This window comes from Apium graveolens, chromosome 1 (genome assembly GCF_009905375.1).
Source record: "Apium graveolens cultivar Ventura chromosome 1, ASM990537v1, whole genome shotgun sequence".
Classification (NCBI taxonomy): domain Eukaryota; kingdom Viridiplantae; phylum Streptophyta; class Magnoliopsida; order Apiales; family Apiaceae; genus Apium; species Apium graveolens.
The window spans coordinates 115,650,581-115,670,399 of NC_133647.1; the positions used below are offsets into that span (position 1 = coordinate 115,650,581).

Genomic DNA, 19,819 nt, shown 5'->3' on the forward strand with positions numbered 1-19,819 from the left:
TGACACCTGGGGAAGCCCCTTATACTCTCCTCCTAAATCCATCGAACCTGTACGCTTTTGTAAGATATTTTATTCTCTCTCCTCCCTAAATTACTCTACACTTGTACGTTCTTTTTGTCAAACACAATCAGATCTTCCCAGTTGCAATGTCTATTATCTACAGTATATCTCTTTATTGCCAGTATGCACTTCATTTCATACACGTACCCCTCAGTTGCGTATTTCATGTCCATCGTTGCCGTTCTCACCACGCCAACAACTTCCTTCCAAATTCAAAGGTATAAATTATAATCGAGTGTTTTTTCTGTTTATGTTTTTGCAATTAGATTCTACTTGCTTGATGTTTGTTTATATTACGCTGTTGCATGTGGGTAAGTTTGTAACTTATGTTGTTTATTAATACATTATGAATATTCTTCTAGCTATCTAGCTGCAATATAATTTCTTCGATTATGAAGCAACCTATGCGGTGCTTTGAGTTTTCGGTACCTCTTTTAATATTTTATTATGACCTTTTGAGTTGCAGAGCAATTTTGTTGACATGTTGGCTTTCTATAGAATTAATAAGATGTACGTATTTGTTAGAAGAGCTTAGAAATTAAGGTGTATTTGATGAAAGGGAATAGGATTATATTGATGATTGTTTTTCTCCGGTTACTAGAGTTTTATATTTTGGTTACCTTCTTGTACTGAATCATATTTCATCTATGTCTAAGTTGTCTTGATTGATACGTGAGGCTTTAATTATATAGTACCTATAAGCTATATAACTTCTTCTGTCAATTTAATTTATCAATTTGTGAAGCTTGTAATGAAAAATTGTTTCTGTAAGACAATTGTACCTATTGTGATTTCGCCATGATCTATATATACTCTAAAAAGCATTAGGTAAGGAAATGCTTTAGAACCTAGCTAGCTAGGAGTTTAGGCAGCTTACTAGGCAAAAAATCTAGGCGGTGCATATACATTATTATGTCTAGTGCAGAAATAACTACCCTGTAATAAGTACCCCTCCCCCCAGGATGATGGATATATCAATGTTGGTAGTGAAGTAACATTCAAATTTCTAGGAGAGTTTGATATAATTGTTTATTATGTATCTATTATGCTAGCTATCAAGTTCGAAGCATCTTTTAAAAATTTAAATTTAAAACTAATATGTAGGGATTAATAACAAATGTGCTTTTATGTTTTTTAGGCATTGAAAGGATGTTGCATCATATAACGGGCCCTGCACCTTGTTTTAGAACACTGAGTATTGTCAGAAAAATAACTGCTAATATTAAGGGACGTCACTTTTCTCGATATTTTATGGAGCAATAGTTCTTTTACATTCCAGATGGATTGAGTTAAATAGATGACTAGGCCTGAAAACTATAAGCTTATGCTCTATGAATTGGGAGTTGGCTTTTATCCATATTATCTACACTAGCTTCAAAACACTTGTTAATAATAATGTACCACTATTTCTAGTTATATGGACAAAGGGGATCGGTTTTGTGGTTGAGGGGATGGTACGTAAGTGGTAGATTGAATGTGAAAAAGTTGGGTCTAATTTTTGTGCTGAGTAATTGCAGTGATTTTAAGTGATATACTATGCTTTTGGGCGAGAACATGACCCATAATGATGTGCAGTACTATCTATTATTTTCTTAAAAGGCAAGTGTTTACATTAATATTTACTAAGAATTAGGGAATTCTTAATATCTACTTAGAATTAGGAAATCATGTATGCGGTTATAAATACTTAGACTAATTTATTAATATCTACTTGGAATTATTCATGTTCATAAATAGGTTCGTGGGTAATGTTTGTGAACATGCTCGTTGATATAGCTTGGGAATAAGAATGTGAATTATTAGTTAAAAATTAGTTATATATGCTCGTAAATGATACACACTTATGACACAATATTTAGTGAATAATTGTGTAGATATTTATCTACAAATCAATTTTATTTAATTTATTTATTATTTTTTATTAAATTTATGAACTTTTAATATATAGGATTCAAATTATAGTACATGCTACATGGTAAATTTATTATAGTTAACTTGTGTTTATATTTTCAATTAGTGTGTCTATATAATTTTTTTTAAATAGAAATAACGTAATTAAATCAAAATAAAAAATGGTAAACACTCTAATTTCTTTGTTTGGTATGTAAGGTTTTATTAATTTTATTTGATAAAATTTATTTATTTTTTTTAAAAAAAGAAATAAGTGAAACTTCGGGAATTGTGCGTACTAAGTTTTTTGCCAGCAAAAGTTTGTGAATAGTATTCATGAGTTGTTCGTTGAACTGAGCTGTTCGTGAATAAGTGGCCCTAAATATCACTTGGGGGTTAAAAATGACCCTAAATATCACTTCAAAACGGTACATCGTGTAACGTTTATGCAAAAGACATAAAACGGTACTTCGTGTAACGTTTTGACATTTTGAATTTTTTTATGCGCAAAACGGTAGATAAAGTACCGTTTTGGTATTAAAACGCTTATGATGTACCGTTTTGAGCCAAAACGCTACTTCAACTAACGTTTTGCACATTATAAAAAAAATTTAAAAAATAAAGTACCAAAACGGCACACGATGTACCGTTTTGCATTAAAAAAAATAAAACGTAAGACGGAGTACCGTTATGAAGTGATATTTTGGGCCATTATTTTCAAAAGTGACATTTTGGACCATTTAACACTCAAAAATGATATTTTGGTCCATTGTTCAACTTTTTTCTTAATGAGTCGATACACGAAATAAACTTTTGACTCGATAAAAGTTTGAGTTCGAGTTCAATGTATTTTTAACAAGTTGAAACTTGAACATTTAAGAGATCGGCTCGGTTCAGTTCATTTAGGCAACAGTTGGAAATAAGATAAATGGCCTAACACAATAAGAATTTGGGCGGGTTACTCATAGAACGTTTACCATCCCAAAAGAGAGAAATTTAAATGAAGGCTTATGATAAGAGAGAAAATTCATGTAGTCAATTTTTTATTGTGGGGGAATATGTACATATACCTACATAAATAAAAAATTTCAAATATCTGTGGTGGTTCGGTCCAAATTCAGCAAATTCGTGATCTATCTTGTTAAATTTGAGTCTTTTATAGGAAAACAAGTGCATTTTCTATTTTTTTTCTTTCCGTAGTAACCCTCGAACCAGATCCAATATATTGGCCCCTAAATAAGACAAAATGTTCCTCTCTAGTGTGACTTTTATAGTAGGATACACCAGTATGGGTTATTTTTTGTCGTACACCTTTACTTACAAGTTCATAGCCTAGGAGGCCATAGTCGAGGACATGCAACAAAGAGCACAACTACAATCATCGTCTTCGATCGAGTAGTCTTGAGTGATTAAATCACCTTTGTTCATCATTTCTGCGAATGCTGAATCAGGCTATAATAAATCTTTTTAAATTAGGTATTGACCGACATAATAATGTGAAGTTGAAGCTTGCTTAGCAAGCCCAACAAGTGGTATTCGAGATCCAATTTGTAACGGCCCATAACAATCTTATATAGGCTCCAAGAATGGACATAGGAAGTGGGAGACAAGTGTCGAGCCCGATGCGTGAAGGGAGGGGCATATCGCTAGTATATAAGCAGACAGATAACTCCATTTGTATGAAGCCTTTAGGGATGTGCCCGAAGACAAACTCGTGCGGGATTGACCCAAAACGGACAATATCATACTATTATGTAGTTAGGGTTGCTTAGCAGCTCAACAAGTCGTATGAGACGGTTGCAACGATCCATAATACTCTCAGATGGGCCTAGGAAAAGATGATGGGCTACCTCGTTATGGGCTCAAGGAAAAGGCAGGTGGACCCTCTAGTATGGGCTTAGGGAGATTCGGAGAGTCGGGAGCTGTTAGGAAGAAACACACACATTCGAGATTCAGTTCTACCAATACAAAGTACGCGCATAACAATATATTTGACGTGGAAAACCCACGTCCCAACTTGTATTATTAATCAAAACAATTATCAATAATACATCAATACATGACACCTCAATGGTATCCCAAACTGATACTTGAGCCAATTAATGCTCAAGAATCTTCCATAAGATATTTAAGACGACTACATCTCTTAAGCATACATCAAAACAATAACATGACTATGTATATAAAGCCAACCAAAACTTAGTCAACAAGATATACCTCATCTGATAATAATAATAATAATAATAATTGTCCACCCATACAATTATTATCCAATCCCATTATGATAATAATTGTCAAACACATACAATTATTACCCAATATAATTATATCTTGTATCACCAAGCCTATATCACATATTGGGTTCAAACCCAACAATCCTCCCCTTCAACCAATACTCCAAATCAGGTTGAATAGTAACCATAAAAACATTAACGCCAAACGGGGCGATGCATTCCCTCGAACAAGAATCATTCATCTCGTTCTTTCAACGTTTGAGAATGACTAAAACCCGTATAGTGAACTCCAATATCTCCAAACTATCGTTCTTCAACATAACGGCATATCCATCTGCAAAATCACGTGCATCAAATTCGAGTGCCTCTTTTCACCATTAAGTCACCCGATCCTTGCTTTCACAATCCTTCGGCTGAAGAACATCACGAGCATCATCCAAATTCTTCACCTGGTTGATCAACCATCAAATTATTGAAGCTATTGCAATGATCCCATCCTTCTTCCACCTCGAGTCCGAACGAATTGATCCACGGTGCAAGTCAACCGCCATACCGCACGTAACTTTGTCAGCAATCCATCACGTACTTCACCATACCAATTGAACCTCAAACGTTCCTCCAACCCAATTTATCACGAACCCGAACCTCGGCTCTGATACCACTTGTTAGAGGTAACATACACACATATTCGAGATTCAATTCTACTAATAGAGAGTACGCTCACAAACAATATATTTGACGTGGAAAACCAACGTCCCAACTTGTATTATTAATCAAAAAAATTATCAATAATACATCAATACATGACACCTCAATGGTGTCCCAAACTGATACTTGATACTTGAGCCAACCAATGCTCAAGAATCTCCCACACGATACCTAAGACGACTACATCTCTTAAGCATACATCAAAATAATAACATGACTACAAATATAAAGCCAACCAAAACTTAGCCAACAAGACATAACTAATTTGATTATAATAATAATTGTCTACACATACAATTATTATCCAGTCCCATTATGATAATAATTGTTAAACACATACAATTATTACCCACAGGAGCCCATATCACATATTGGGTTTAAACCCAACAGGAGCTTCTCATGGGGGAGCAGGAGGGAGCAGGATCACACAATGAGGCAGAAACGATTAGCAAGCCAAACACCAAATATGATACATATGAAGTATAGATAAATTATTATTATTTTGATTGTTGACAATGTTTGACACTTCTAAGAGCAAATCTATTGGAGATGCTTTTTGGGACAGTTGTGTTTTGCTATAGAAAGATGCCAAAGCCTCCATATATTGTTACGAAAAATTGAAATGTTCTTACAACTATATATATATAAATATATATATTCTACACCTTTTTTTTAATCTTTTGCTTATGTAAAGCCTTCATTTGTATTATCTTTTATTTCTGCCATAATCTCTATAATAATATACAGTAAACGATCTCGTAACAGTAGTATGTCGGACTTGTTGCTGATGATAAATTTGATTTGAGATTTTGTACTAAACATATGTTGAACAATGTGTATTGTTATTCAGCTTGCAAATGTTACTCAAATGAACTTCTTTAGGTAAAGAGTTTCTAGTATGTGTTAGTGGGAGCTGCGAACGTGTATTAGTAGCACCTTTCTAAGGTAGCTTCAACCTTCTATCTTTTCAGTAGCAGTTAATGGCTGGGACTGGGAAGCAAAAAGAAGATATATAAAATCCTGTTCAAGCTGAGAGAAGCTTGAAGAACCTTGGAATCATCTTCGTAACTGCTATTTCTCCATATGAGATTTACATGTGCATCCGTTGAATTCGTCTGTAAAATGTGTACCGAGTTCGATAAAATAGCTTATTGTTAAACCAGTCTTGACTTAGGCTTTAATGAGTATTGATATATTTTTATGTGACTTGCTAAAGATATGCATGCAGTCGGTCTATAAATATTAGTGTTTTGAGTCTACAATTGAGTGGCTTTCCTTTTGTCTAATTCCTTTGTTCTTGCATGATCTCCATCTTTCCTATGGACCATTTAATCTTTTCTCATGTAATGATATAAAATATAAACAAAGTTTACAAGGTCATAAAATTATTAATAATACTGCAAGCATGCATTCTTATATATTCATGTAAGTTGTGATGATAATTTTTATGAATATAAATTTTTCCAGTAAAACATTATCATGCTTATTGGGTTCATGGCTTCAAATTTATGAATATATACTTTAATTTAATTTGACTGATGTTGATCAGGAAATCATTATCATTCTTATTGGGTTCATGACTTCAAATTTTATATTTTAATTCAGTTTACATTCACTTTTTGTTTTTAAGATATCATTATTCATGTTAGACTTATTTTATGATTCAAGGTAAGTATTTATATAAATTTATACTGTCCATCATCTTTATAATATTATTTCACATTTTACTTTTCGTGTTGTATTTGGTTTATAAATAACTTTTTATTTTTACTACACAAATGCTTCTAGCACCTCACTTCAAGGAGGAACCTTTGGACCTCATTGCCCCTCTTTCTTGAATCACACACTGGTACTGTCAACACAAAGGAAACTAAATTAATGTGATCACATAAAGTAACTTAAGATGCTTTGTAGCTAGTTGGGTTTTATCGTCACATAGTTCATCCAAGTTCTTTTCGTTTATGGAATACGTGTTATTTAAACTTTGTAGGCTGTTAGTTATAGGTGAACAGTATATCTGTATCTTTAGCTATTAAGTTACCGAAAAATTTGTCTAAGACAAATATTCTTAAATATCACTACTTTATTATGTTAATCCATAGTACTTTTATATTAATCTGCATGTCGTCTATGTCCTGATGAAGCTTGTATGTGAATAAATGGCGGTCTTCCACTAGTTGCAACATAGTGTTCAGGTTTATGACTAGTCAAAGTGCTGAGCATGCTTAGATCTTTAATTTTGTTGAGAAGCATTATTAAAAATAAGTTTTGCTTTTTCATAAATTTATTTCTATACAAAATAAGTAACTACACTGATGGGATAAATGTCTGTTTCCGAAGAACTGCAGAAGTGATGCTGAATTTGCCAATGAACTTGCGAGCCTAGACTAAAGGCATATCACGTATGTGCCAACTTTATGAACAATGTAGAAGTACGAATTTCCCAGAATTTCTTATAATAGAGAATGAGAATCACTCTCAAAAAGTTCAACAGCGATGGGAACAAGAGAGAGTTGATCAACAATTTAGTGTTTTTTCTCATGAGGATACATTTCGTGTTGCACATGTTCCGTACTTGAATGTTAATATCATAATATTTCCATACAAATTACCTAAAATTTGCAACCATAAATCCACTCAATGAAATTCTAATGTTTAGTACAGTAGAAATTGGAGACCTAGTTAAATTCTTTATGTTCTGAATTATTGCAAATATACATAGAGATATGCTGCATGAACGATCATCTACTACGAATCTTGAGCTTTCACATTGATTCTTGTAGATCATCCCAAATCTGATGAGCAGTTATGAATCTTTTAGATCATTTTCTAAACGCTAATTCCAGGATTCTAACTTCAGTGTGGAAATGTATTTGATGAGGCAATTAAACACTGGAGTTCACCTATAGCTTTTGTAGCGCTTCTAGTGCAATTGTAGCCTGGTACAAATTTAAGTAAATTGGATTAGTACTAAGTGGATAACATTGTTTGCATGACTGCACAGATACTTGGAAGGATATTTAACAAGGATAATATACCCAAGCTTCACAGTCGTTTCCGGTGTTCCATTCACCTCTGGAATTGGCTGGCTTAGCTGAAGACTGATGGGGGCATGTAAGTCATATCCATTGCTGATACAAAATGGAGTCCGAGGGCTTATGTTTGTTTCATTTGAGCTCACTGATCCATTAACCTGGTTAGGACAAATACAGAAATTACTTCATTTTGCCTTATGAATGTAGGAGGTACGTGTTCTATTTTCTGTACAAGTTTTCAATGTGAATACCTTTTTGTGCAATTCCTTGTTCTCTTCTTGCATGAGGTTTACTTTCTTATACAGTTCTATATTTTCCTGATGGATGAGATTCCCCTGGAATAATAAGATGATAGAATAATAATCAGTTCCTTAAGCAGAATGTAATGAAAGGAAAGGTAGGGCCAGGAGGTTGAGCTGTTTTGCATAGTGACCTTCTTGTTTAAATCTTCTATTTCATCTGTTAAAATTTGCTCCTGTAATAATATGCTTTTAGTAAATGTGCATAGGAGTTGTTAAGTTAGAACATCAGAAATGTATATGGTTAAGTAACTTTTACCTTTTGCATACGAACACCTTTCAAACTTAATTCTAGTCGATTTTCCAAGTTTTGCAAATCTTTCATGGTCAATCCAGAAAGTTCTTCTCCCAATAGCTGCCTGCATTTTGTGTAGAGGGTATGCAGTATCTTACAAAAGATGTTCTTTTTTGTCCCTTAAATGTTTACAACAATCGACCAACTCAACACTCATAAACGAGATCATTTATTCATTACTCATAATTTGCATTATATAGAGAGCTTTTGAACGCTATATAGCAATTTAACAAATTAATACATATGTATCATTTTTTTTCCCATTTACAAGTATATGTTTAGAATAGTAAAGGCACCACATGGTAGATCTTTACTAGGAGGGACATAAAAGTGCAAAAGAGAATTATAGTACCTCTGCCAGAGAACCCCACGATGCATATCCAGTAACATTTAACTATGATTAAACTAGAACTTCAAACAATATTAGTCTTAGATATTTGTTTAATTAGTAACTCGTACCTATTCATTAAGTTACAGTACACAATGTAGTTGTTTCGCAGGATACAATACTTTTCTAAGTGAATTTTCATGTATAGTGTACTTGTGCCGTACACCATTATGTATTTTTTATAAAATATGTAACTTCTAAAACTAAATAACTATTTCAAATTTATTCTCACTCCTATAAAAAGTTCACAACAATAAGTTTGCAAAAAATTATACTAATAAACAAAAAGGTATGGTAATCACAAAATCCTCAATTAGCAAAACACATTACTTCCATAATTTTTTTTGTGAGAAATTCAAGTTATGGTATAAACACAACAAAACATTTACAAACAAGTAAGTTAAGTCGTAAAATTTTTAAAGTTTGCTTAAAAATTCGGGTGAAAATTGAACAAAGCACTAAATTTGTATTATTACTGCAGAATAAATAGATTATGCAGTGGAACTCAATTATCTTGTTAATTATTCGCTTGTAAAAAAATTGAAAAAATTTTAAAATTGAAAAACAAGAAAAGAGTTATGTGGATGAAAAACATTAATGAAGGAAGAAGATTTTAATAAATAAGTAATTGATTAGGTTACCTTATTTAAGTGAATTAAGCTAATAATGTAGTTTTGTTTTATTTCCAACAATATCTTTACAGGGGTTTGTATTTAAAAATGAAATGAAAAATGGATGAGGTTGATTTATAGGTGATTCAGGGACTAATAAGGGTAATTCAGGGGCTAAAAATTATATCTCCTGTTCTTTTTTAATGTTTGGTTCTCTCTTGAGACATACTCTATGTAATCCATAGGATACTACTCCACTAAAAAAATATTAGGTTAACTTGAACCTTTCATGATCACTAAATTACACACTAACAATCATTAAATATAAATATAATTTGGCTACAAAAATATATAATTTACAGTTTTGGCGATCACTAAATTACATATTAGTGATCACTAAATTATATTACATGCTACCAATCTAAACGAGGGTCGTGATCGTGACAAATTTATAAATATGTTAGTTAATGATCTCTAATTGTAACTGTAACTACAGTTAACACTAGTTTCTATTCCAATATTGATTCATGATAAATAAATTCACACACGTACATGTTCATCAGTTTTTTAATAATAGGCATTTGAAAAAGACAATTCACAAATTGAAGGATATAGTTTTATTGATATTGCAATGTTTATTTACAAAAGATAATAATATTTTAATTAAAAGTTAAGTTCTAATTCAAATCAATAGTATATGAATTATATTTAGTCTGATTAATTTTGTTTCATCCATGATCAATAGTTTAATAAAGGTTTTAACTTGAGGCTCGTTACACCTACCAAATCCGACTAATTATTTTTAGTTTGATTTAAATTTTTGAATCCCAGATCAGTAGGATAATTTTGTTTTATCCCAGATAAATAGTTTAAAAGATTTAGTTTTAGTTGGTCGAATCATGTTCTAATTTTAATTTTGTTTTAGTTTGGATCATTTTTTTAAAATCTCTGTAGCCTAGATTAATAGTAAGTATTATTTTGTTTTACCCCGTTTTAATAGTATAATATTTAGCCACATCGATAGTATTTATTATTTTCTTAATCCGACGCACAACATACCAACCAAATCCAATTAATTTTATCTAGTTTACTTTAAATTTTAGTTTAGGCCGGATTATTAGTGTAATTTTGTTTTAGCCTTTTTTAAAGTGTAGATTATTTTATTCTATCTCGAGTCCAATCTATTGAGCAACAAATTATCTATTGATAAATATTTATACTATATTATGATATATATTTTATAATTTAATTAAATAATAATTAAATTGGTTGTTATAGTAAAAATTGTGAAAGAATGACCAAAATACCTTATTTTTGGGGTTCAACTGCGGAACAGTGCCGAAAATACCCGCTATATAAGCATGATGGACGTGCGTATTCACTTTTTAAAAAAATCACATAGAAAACGCATGATTAAAAATTCACGTAGAACACGCATCATCATTCGTGTTCCATTTTACGTTTGAAAAGAATGCACATTCTAAGAATCCGTATATAGTACAACACAAACTAGTACAAGGAAAACTCGAATACTCATTATTTTTTGGAAATTGAATGCGCATCTCCACATGAGAGAAGCGTATTTTATAACTATTTTGGACTAAACATCCCCCATTAGGTATTTGAGCAATTATCCCCAAAAGTGGGTATTTTTGTATAACACCAGAAATTTGTTTTATAGTTTAATTAAATAAAGTTAAATTAGTGGAATAAGTTGACTTCAATATCAATTAGAATAATATAAAACTCAATTTGAATTAGAATTTAAATTTGTAGAAGAAGTCGACTTTAATATCAATTAGAATAATATAGAGTTCGATATAAATTAGAATAAAAATTGGTAGAGTAAGTTGACTTCAATATCGAATAAAATTAGAATTGACCCACCAACCAACTAAAGAACCAAACTTTTAAAATATCGTGTATTATAATATAATATAGAAGTATAGGTAGATAGATAGATAAATTATATTTTTTTATTAAATTAAATTACCCGTGATACTTTTGGAAAAGTAGGGTATTTTAATTGGTAAAAATAAAAAAGGCAATGTGTTTTAGTTTAAGAGTTAATTGATTTATATACTAATTTGGATTGAAATAGGAGTTATTAATAATTATTATAATATTTTATTTTATATAATATTTTTGGAAAAAAGAGGTGTTTTAGTTGGAAAAAGGTAACTGGTTTATATACTAATTATGATTCAAAAATGTTTAAAATAAATAGATCCTAAAAATAATAAAGTAAGGGTAATTAAGTAAAATTCACAGATTTAACTAAGGGTAATTGGGAGCAAATACCGATCGACCGACCAAACTTTTTAATAGTTTTTTTAGCCGAATCAATAGTATTTATTATTTTATCTTAACCCGAGGCACATTAATATACCTCTTAATCTAAATTAGAATTTAAATTGGTAGAAAAAGTTGACTTTAACATCGATTAGAATAATATAGAGTTTAATATGAATAAGAATCTAAATTATTTGAGGAAATTGACTTCAATATCAATTAGAATTAAAATGATCGATTGACCAACCGAGCAACCAAACTTTTAATATTTTGTACATTATAATATACTCGTTAAAACCCGTGCGATGCACGGATAGCACAGATTTTTTTAATATTGTATAATTTTTTTAAATAATTTTGAATTCAATTTTGAATTTTGTTCATGTAAAACTTTAAATGACATGACTTCAAAATAATTATATTAGTAGACGTATATGTTCATAACTTTTTCGAACATTTAAACTTATTTAAAGTGATAGCATTGGTAAAGAGGGAAATGTTATTATAACGAAATTATTATTTTATTGAGGGTAAAAATATAATGTCTTCATTATGTTGGGACCTTAAAAAAATATTATTTTAGCATGTTGATTACTTAATCGATTAACAATAATTCTATAAAAGATATTTGAAAAAGACAATATTACAGATTGAACGTTATAGTTTTATTGATAATTTTATGTGTATTTTAAAAAAACAATATTAATGTTTTAATTAAAATTTGATTTTTAGTTCACATCAATAGTATACGAATTATACTTAGTCTATTATTAATTTGATTTATCTCGGATCAGTGTTTTATATTATTTTATTTTAGCCCGATGCCCAAAACACCAACCAAATCAAACTAATTATTTTTAGTTTAATTTTTTTTAAGTGTGGATCAATAAGAAAATTTTGTTTTAGCCTGAATAATTAGTATATATTATTTTATTTTTGTTGGTCGAATCGTATTTTTATTTTTAGTTTTGTGTTAGTCTGAATCAATTGTATAATGTATTTTTTTATTTTGGATAAATAAAATATATTATTTTGTTTATCCAAGTTCATTTGTATAATATTTTTAGGAGGACTGATAGTATTATTATTTTATCTTAGCATGATTCACATGACATATCAACTAAATCTTAATAATTATATTTAGTTTGCTTATTAATTTAGCCCGAAGTAACAAATTAAAATAATATAGAACTCGATATGAATTAAAATATAAATTGGTAGAAGAAGTTGAAATTAATATAAATTATAATGATATAGAGTTCGATATAAAATAGAATTAAAATTGGTAAAGTAATAAAGGAAGTTGACTGCAATTTTATTAATTGGAATTAGAATTGATCGACCCAATAATTAGAATTGAAATAATAAGGGTAGTTAAGTGATTTCACCAAGTACCGACCGTCCGACTATCAAACTTTTAATGTTTCGTCTATTATAATATAGTATAGATTATAGATATATCGAGCGATACACATGTTTTTCCAATATTTTTAAAATTATAATTTCTAAAATATTTTTATTTTAATTTATTAATTACTATAAAGTTTATAATAAATTTTCTCATTTAAATTTATTTTGTAATAAGTAGTTTCATTTTTAAATTAAATATTAGCATGTGATTTAGTTAAAATACGAAATTAAGAATAGAATTTCAAGTACTCCATTACGATGAATATATTAATTTTATTTAGCCGCTAGACATACTACCAACACACACCAACTTATGTTCTGCAACTAAAATATTGCATAAAAATATTGCAAAATGTATTATTTTGTGAATTATGTTCTACAAAGATCATTATTTTATTCAAAATCTTGAATATAATGCATGTACTGCATGTAGAACGTTACAAAATGTTTTATTCTACGAAACATTTGTTCAAATTGCAGAACATTTGTTCAAATTGTAGAACATACATATTATACTTATTAAACTTAAATGATCTTCGACAATTTTAATGAATTAGTGATATTCGTAAAACATACTTCACAAAATAATATATTTCATAGTGTTTTAATTGCAGAACATAGGTGGTCTCCGTGGTCTTCAACAAAAACGTGGTAATATATATAATATTTTTATCAGTGTAATATCTTACAAAATCTTCAACCAACCTCTTGCATTCATCAATTTTTGTGATAACATGCAGGTTATAGTATAAACACAACTGAGATAATAGTGTTTAACGGCTAAAAATTTATAAACAACTAAGTTCACTTGTAGAACTTTAAAGACGACGAGTATAGATTTACAATACGGGTGCATAACTTTTATAACTTTTATGACGTTCAAGTTATTGTATAAATATAATATGAGATAACAACGTCCAAATTTAGAGTTTATATGCATAATTTAAAGTTCGAGTGCATATATTTTAAACTTTAGGTATAGATGGCATAAAGACAATGTGAGATAACAGCGTTTAGCAACAAAACATTATATCTGTCTACAGAACAAAATAGATTATGCAGAACAAAATAGATTATGATGTATACCTATTATCATAGTAATTATTTTCTTGTAAAATGTTGAACAAAAAGTAGAAAAGGTATCCATTGACGGTTTATATGAAAGAACTAAGATCTAATATAGAATTAGATTGATGAATACATTCTAAAGGAAATTGAATTTATTTTTTAAATCAAAAGATCAGTCAAAAGATATGAGAGATAAAAAATAATAAAGGAGAAAGAAGTATATTGTAATTGAGTAGCGGATTCAATTTCCTTATACAAGTGAATTCAGTTATCGGTGTAAGTTTTGCTTTTCCATCAATGACCTGGCAAGTGGTTTGTATATTAGAATAAATTGAATGTAGACTGTTGAGTGGTTAAAACTGATTCTCCGCTTTGGTTTTTATCTAATGTTCGGTTCTCTTTTTGAGGTCGATAACTACTTGGAACCTTGAGAAAAATTTAATTCGGCAAAACATAATTTTTAAATTTTATTATTACATACATGTATATATATGTATGTTAATTGTTTTTAAATTTTGAGTTTGATAACCACTCAGAAACGTAACATAATTTTGGTATTTTATTATTATATTTTTTGCAATTTTTTCCCCTGCATTTTTGAAAGAATGAGAAAAAGGTTGTATCATGTAGTATAAGAAAGATTGTCATGCTAAACAACTATTTATTTGTGAAAAATATTATGTATATACAAAATCAGTGTCTTGTGCATAAGAACTATCTATCTGTACTATTATATTAAACTCGAACTAAAGATATTATGTTGTTATGTGGGTCGGTATTATTTAGCCTTATGGGATTTGAAAATTTAGCATACATTGTTGGATATATAGCATGGTCTTTAAATATTTAATTAGAGCTATTTTATAATTAAAACTCTTACTTATATTAGAATTTTATTAGATTGTAATGTTCTATATATATTACTTATAAATTTACAATATATATTGTCTTACCTCAACCTCAATATCTACATATATATTTTTATTTATTTTTACACAAGATTTAAAATAGTATCGTATTCAAAGAAAAGAGACTTTGTACGAGGAAAAGTAGTTTATGGAGATGATTATTAAATAGGAGACGTTAAACACCATTATACAAGTACAACATGTTTTGCAAGTTGAATATATATAGTCTCCTAGGTCTCCGATTTAAAATTATACATGTAAATCTATGCTATACTATAATAACCGGAATGGGGTATAATTTGGTTCAACGGTTATCCCTTAATTTTAGTTATTAAAAAAATAAATAATTAGTGTTATATATCTGCTAAACTACTAAATAATTAAACTACTACACACGTACTCTACTTATTCTACTAAAATACAATCACAACTTATCATATTCTATACTATATATTGTTATAAACGAAACATGGTTTCGTTTGGTCGGTTGGTTAACACCTTCCTGAAAGGTATGTTAACACCTTCCAAAATAAAATTTAAACAAATATAATTTAATTAAAATAAATAAATTATAAATTTAATATGACTACAAACTGTGTGAATTATTATCCCACTTAATTTCTAATAGCACTCAACTTCTTTCTTACCTCTTTTGTAGGGAATCAAACACTTCCAATATTAATCTTAGTAATTTAAATTATAATATAACAAAATAATTTATAAATCAAGAAAAAATTAAAAAGAAAATAATATATTATTCAAGGCTCCTACTTTCCTATAGGCTAAGCGACCTAAAAGGACTTTTCATGATTTTAACTATCTAATATAATACATACAAAATAATATGTAAATATTTTAACTTCATTTATCTTAATAATATATAATTATTGTTTTTTTTTAATTTATTTTTATAAAATAATAAAATATAAATGTCATTGCACGGGTTATAAGCTAGTATATTTAATGTTTTGACATTAAAAGCATTATGCCCAGCAAATGTTAGAAAGCATAGAACTTTTGAAGCTAACAGTATCTTTATGTTCATCATTATTTTTCTTCAAAAATGCAAACATGACAACTAAAAAATGGAAATTGAAAATGTGGTACATTTTTGGTGTAGGTTAGCATTGTAGAAAAAAATGTATTGGCTTAAAGATCAAAAGTTTACTTAACCAAGAAAGGGTCCTCTTCGTACATACTAGCAATTTCTAGTAGGGACCTCGTTTAAGAAGCTAGATTCTTTTTCTAGTTGAACTTGCTTATGCATTATTTTAATTAGAAAAAGAGTTGCAACTTTAAAAGGGAAAAATTGGATTAATAAATAATGTCATAATATATATTAATAAAAGTCATTTTGATTGCATAAATTTGGAAGGTAAACCATTTAATGAATATCAAAAAGTATCAATGAGATATAGGTTTCTTGAGATCATGAATCATATTTTTGTTCCTCTGGGCTCTGATTAACTTCCTCTAACGGAATATTTTCTTAAGATCATGACTCCAAGATTTAGGGTTTAAGGCATAATAATATGACCCAATGCTCTAGGCTTTATCTTGTAAGGGCATCTAGTATCATTGATCCAAAATTAAACTTGTAGTAAGCTACCATCTGTTGAGTGCTACTGTCGGATTTAACATGGAATGATCAAAGTACTCGTCAAAAGGAAACCGGAAAAGATTGAAGCATATACCTGTGGCTTTGTTGCAAGTACTGCAGCTGTTGTCTTAATCTTTCCGCTTCACCTTTCCAAAACTAGAATCAAATTCATAAGTTAAACTTCCTTTCACTTGATAGCTTAGTGACACCTTAATGTATGCTAGGCTAACGATTTATTCTAGTTTCATCCAAAAGTAAAACACTTGATGAAGATACATTTATTAGGGGACTTGCTAAATATTTTTTAATGTAAATAATTTATTAATCCAATAGTAAAATGTTGATAAATAAGGAAGATGTTTATTGTGGCAAAGTGTACTCAATTAATAATTAATATTAATATCAAACTCTTGATATCTATGCTCTTTTCCAAATAACACATCTTTATTCTTGCTTTGTAATTACATAAAAGCTAGTGTTTAACCATATTACTAATTGATCAAATTGTTGAAAGAATACTTAGTATAACAAATAAAATATTAGGAACACCTCAAATATTTTCTTAAAGGCATTTGGTTGTTCTTAAGCTAATTCTTTCTAAATTCTTCATATGTTGATACTTTAGAAGGATTTCTCAATAACAAAATTATTTTGTTTAGGCTCTAGCCGGCATCACTAAGATTAAATTATGTAGAATTTGAGCATTAAATGTTACGAATTACGAATTCAAGTATTAGTGAGGACCACCTACATATAGTTTTGACATATAAAAGCAACTCCAAGAGTTATTTGACAAGCTCCTCATAAAAACTATTATTAAATAGGCTCTTAAGTCAATTATGATATAAATGCATTGCTCAACTCCAACAGTTCTCCTCATAATGTCTCTAAACGCTTTTTAATCTTAATATCAACTGCAACAAAAGGGAGGGACTGTTGCTCAGACTTCAGTGGAAACATAAATACTACTATAAAATTAGTTTAGGAGTCATTACATGCTCCTCAGTAGAGGAAGGTTTTAAAGCTCCTAAGATTGGAGGGAGGGACTAGGAGACTATTGGAGTTGATTTTTTTGTCAATTTCACCAAAAATTAACTTAAGAGGATTGATAGGGTGGCTCTTGGAGGTGCCCTAAAAAGGCCTACCATATTATGTATCATGTGCAATAATTTAGCCATGTGAAGTAATTCATGGAAATCTGCGGAACATAAGGATATAATGTGTGTATATTGGAATGAAACAAATTTAACGCGCGAATGAAGACTTGTATCAGTGCCCTTATAAGCGATGCATTTTTTTTTCTAGGATTCAGACATTACCTTAGTCTAGACTTTGAGCCCAATCATAATTTTGTCTGATAATTTAATGAGATCCAATCAAGTGTTCCATGGTGTGTTATTTGGTACATATATAAAGCTATTTGGAAATTTGTATACTACATACACTTTTTCAACAATTTATTTTATAAAAATCTTAGATATAATAAATGGAAATCTCTATTAATATTTTTGAAGTTTAAATAATTTTTTATTTTATCTATTGAAAGAACTACTCCTAATTACAATATTTGGTAATGTACAACCTACAAACAAATTAGAGACTGAAAAAAACAATATTTTTACAAACAAACAAATTTTCAAAAATTTATTTTACAAGTACAAATTGGAATTATATTTGTAATAAAATGGATTGATAACCTATGCAACAAAAATTGTAAACTGAATTACCAAATGCAAATATAATAATTTTTTTGAAAGATTATTATTTTCCTTGCTGGTCATAACTTTAAATTTATTTGTTCGATGCTAATTCAATGGCAAACAAGTGTACAAAATTTACTATTTCGTGTTAATATGTGTTTTCATATACACCAAAATTAGATAAAAGGCTAAAATCATATGAACAAACATGTTTAAAAACCTTAATGATTATATCATAATTTGTTGTACTTTTTAGTCATAGGTAATTTAACTCTTCATATATAGAGTTATTTTCAGTTCGGAGAGGAAGAGAGATAGGTAAAGTTTCATTGTCATGCAAATGATCTTGTAGTTATATTTTTAAATTTAAGGTCTTTGTTTATTGTCTTTCGATAAGATTAGTGTTGGTAATGATTTCACATAAAGAAGGATTTGGCAAAATTTGTCTCCTAGTCGGTTATTTTGTCGTGAAGTCCAATGAGCCTGCAAGTTATCCATATTTAAAGTTTTATATTTGTGTAGTTTGGTGTTGTGGTGGGTAGCTTCCACGTGTTCTCTATTATACTTTTGTCCCTTAATCGGGTTTCTTGTTCGTGGAAGACCACCCTTTTACCAACTATTTGCGTCAAATTGCTTGTGCAAGATGATATGGTCATCAAAGAGTTTGTGATTCTTCACAATGAGGGACACAATTGATTTTTAGGTCGCCATCTAGGTATGCATATGTAAATTCTTGATTTTAGGGTTATTGTTTTTTAGTTTTAGTCGAGAGAAAAGTTTTTGTACTTTAATGTTCCATGCTGGGGCTTGTGTTTTGGTTTGGTCCCTTGTTTCTTTTCTCTGTTTTCTTCCTATTTAAGTGTGGTTCTCAGTATAACCAAAATGTGGTTAGTTTAGGGCAGATATCTGTATTTTTGTTATTAAATGTAACTATTGGACAAGGAAGATCTTGCTGTAACCTTATCCAAAACTAAATAACGTTTACCCATCCCATATTGAGTGACAATTACAGAGTCAGAGCATGAAAATATGCTCCTTGTGAATTTAACACTTGTTCTAAAGTGTTTAAAATAAACAAACTAGAGAGAATGACTTAAAGTGCATAGTTGTCAGAGGGAACTAATTGTGGTAGGATGTTTCCTTGATTTCAAGCGAGCTTTAATTTTAGAGTTTGTTATATTAACTTTCTGGAGTTCCTTATTCAAGTAGCTTATATATGATTTATGCTTTGGGCTTTAAGTGACTTTAAGATCATAGGCAGATAGTTTATTAAAAGTTTTGGAGGGTAGTTCCTCATGCTTCTGACTGCAAATTTTTTTAG

The 19,819-nt window shown here is 29.6% G+C and overlaps 1 protein-coding gene and 1 long non-coding RNA gene across 5 annotated transcripts in view; one reads left to right on the forward strand and one right to left on the reverse strand.

Moving 5' to 3' along the window:
* LOC141666134 (uncharacterized) overlaps nt 1–19,819 on the forward strand; it is a 24,265-nt gene continuing 4,446 nt past the window's right edge. For 3 of the 4 annotated variants that reach the window (XR_012552178.1, XR_012552179.1, XR_012552181.1), the window contains exons 1-2: nt 1–278; nt 7,897–8,137. This is a non-coding gene — a long non-coding RNA (uncharacterized LOC141666134). Of the gene's footprint in view, nt 279–6,492; nt 7,295–7,896; nt 8,138–19,819 lie in introns of those variants that run through there. The other variant, XR_012552180.1, reaches the window with a different exon arrangement.
* The window catches only part of LOC141666128 (MADS-box transcription factor 23-like), a 27,342-nt gene continuing 14,838 nt past the window's right edge, over nt 7,316–19,819 (reverse strand). The window contains exons 4-9 of the mRNA XM_074472125.1: nt 16,893–16,954; nt 8,486–8,585; nt 8,361–8,402; nt 8,179–8,262; nt 7,931–8,085; nt 7,316–7,831 (exon numbers count right to left, since the gene is read on the reverse strand). Of these exons, the coding sequence (XP_074328226.1) occupies nt 7,816–7,831; nt 7,931–8,085; nt 8,179–8,262; nt 8,361–8,402; nt 8,486–8,585; nt 16,893–16,954 (459 nt within the window). The 3' untranslated portion in view covers nt 7,316–7,815. The remainder of the gene's footprint in view (nt 7,832–7,930; nt 8,086–8,178; nt 8,263–8,360; nt 8,403–8,485; nt 8,586–16,892; nt 16,955–19,819) is intronic.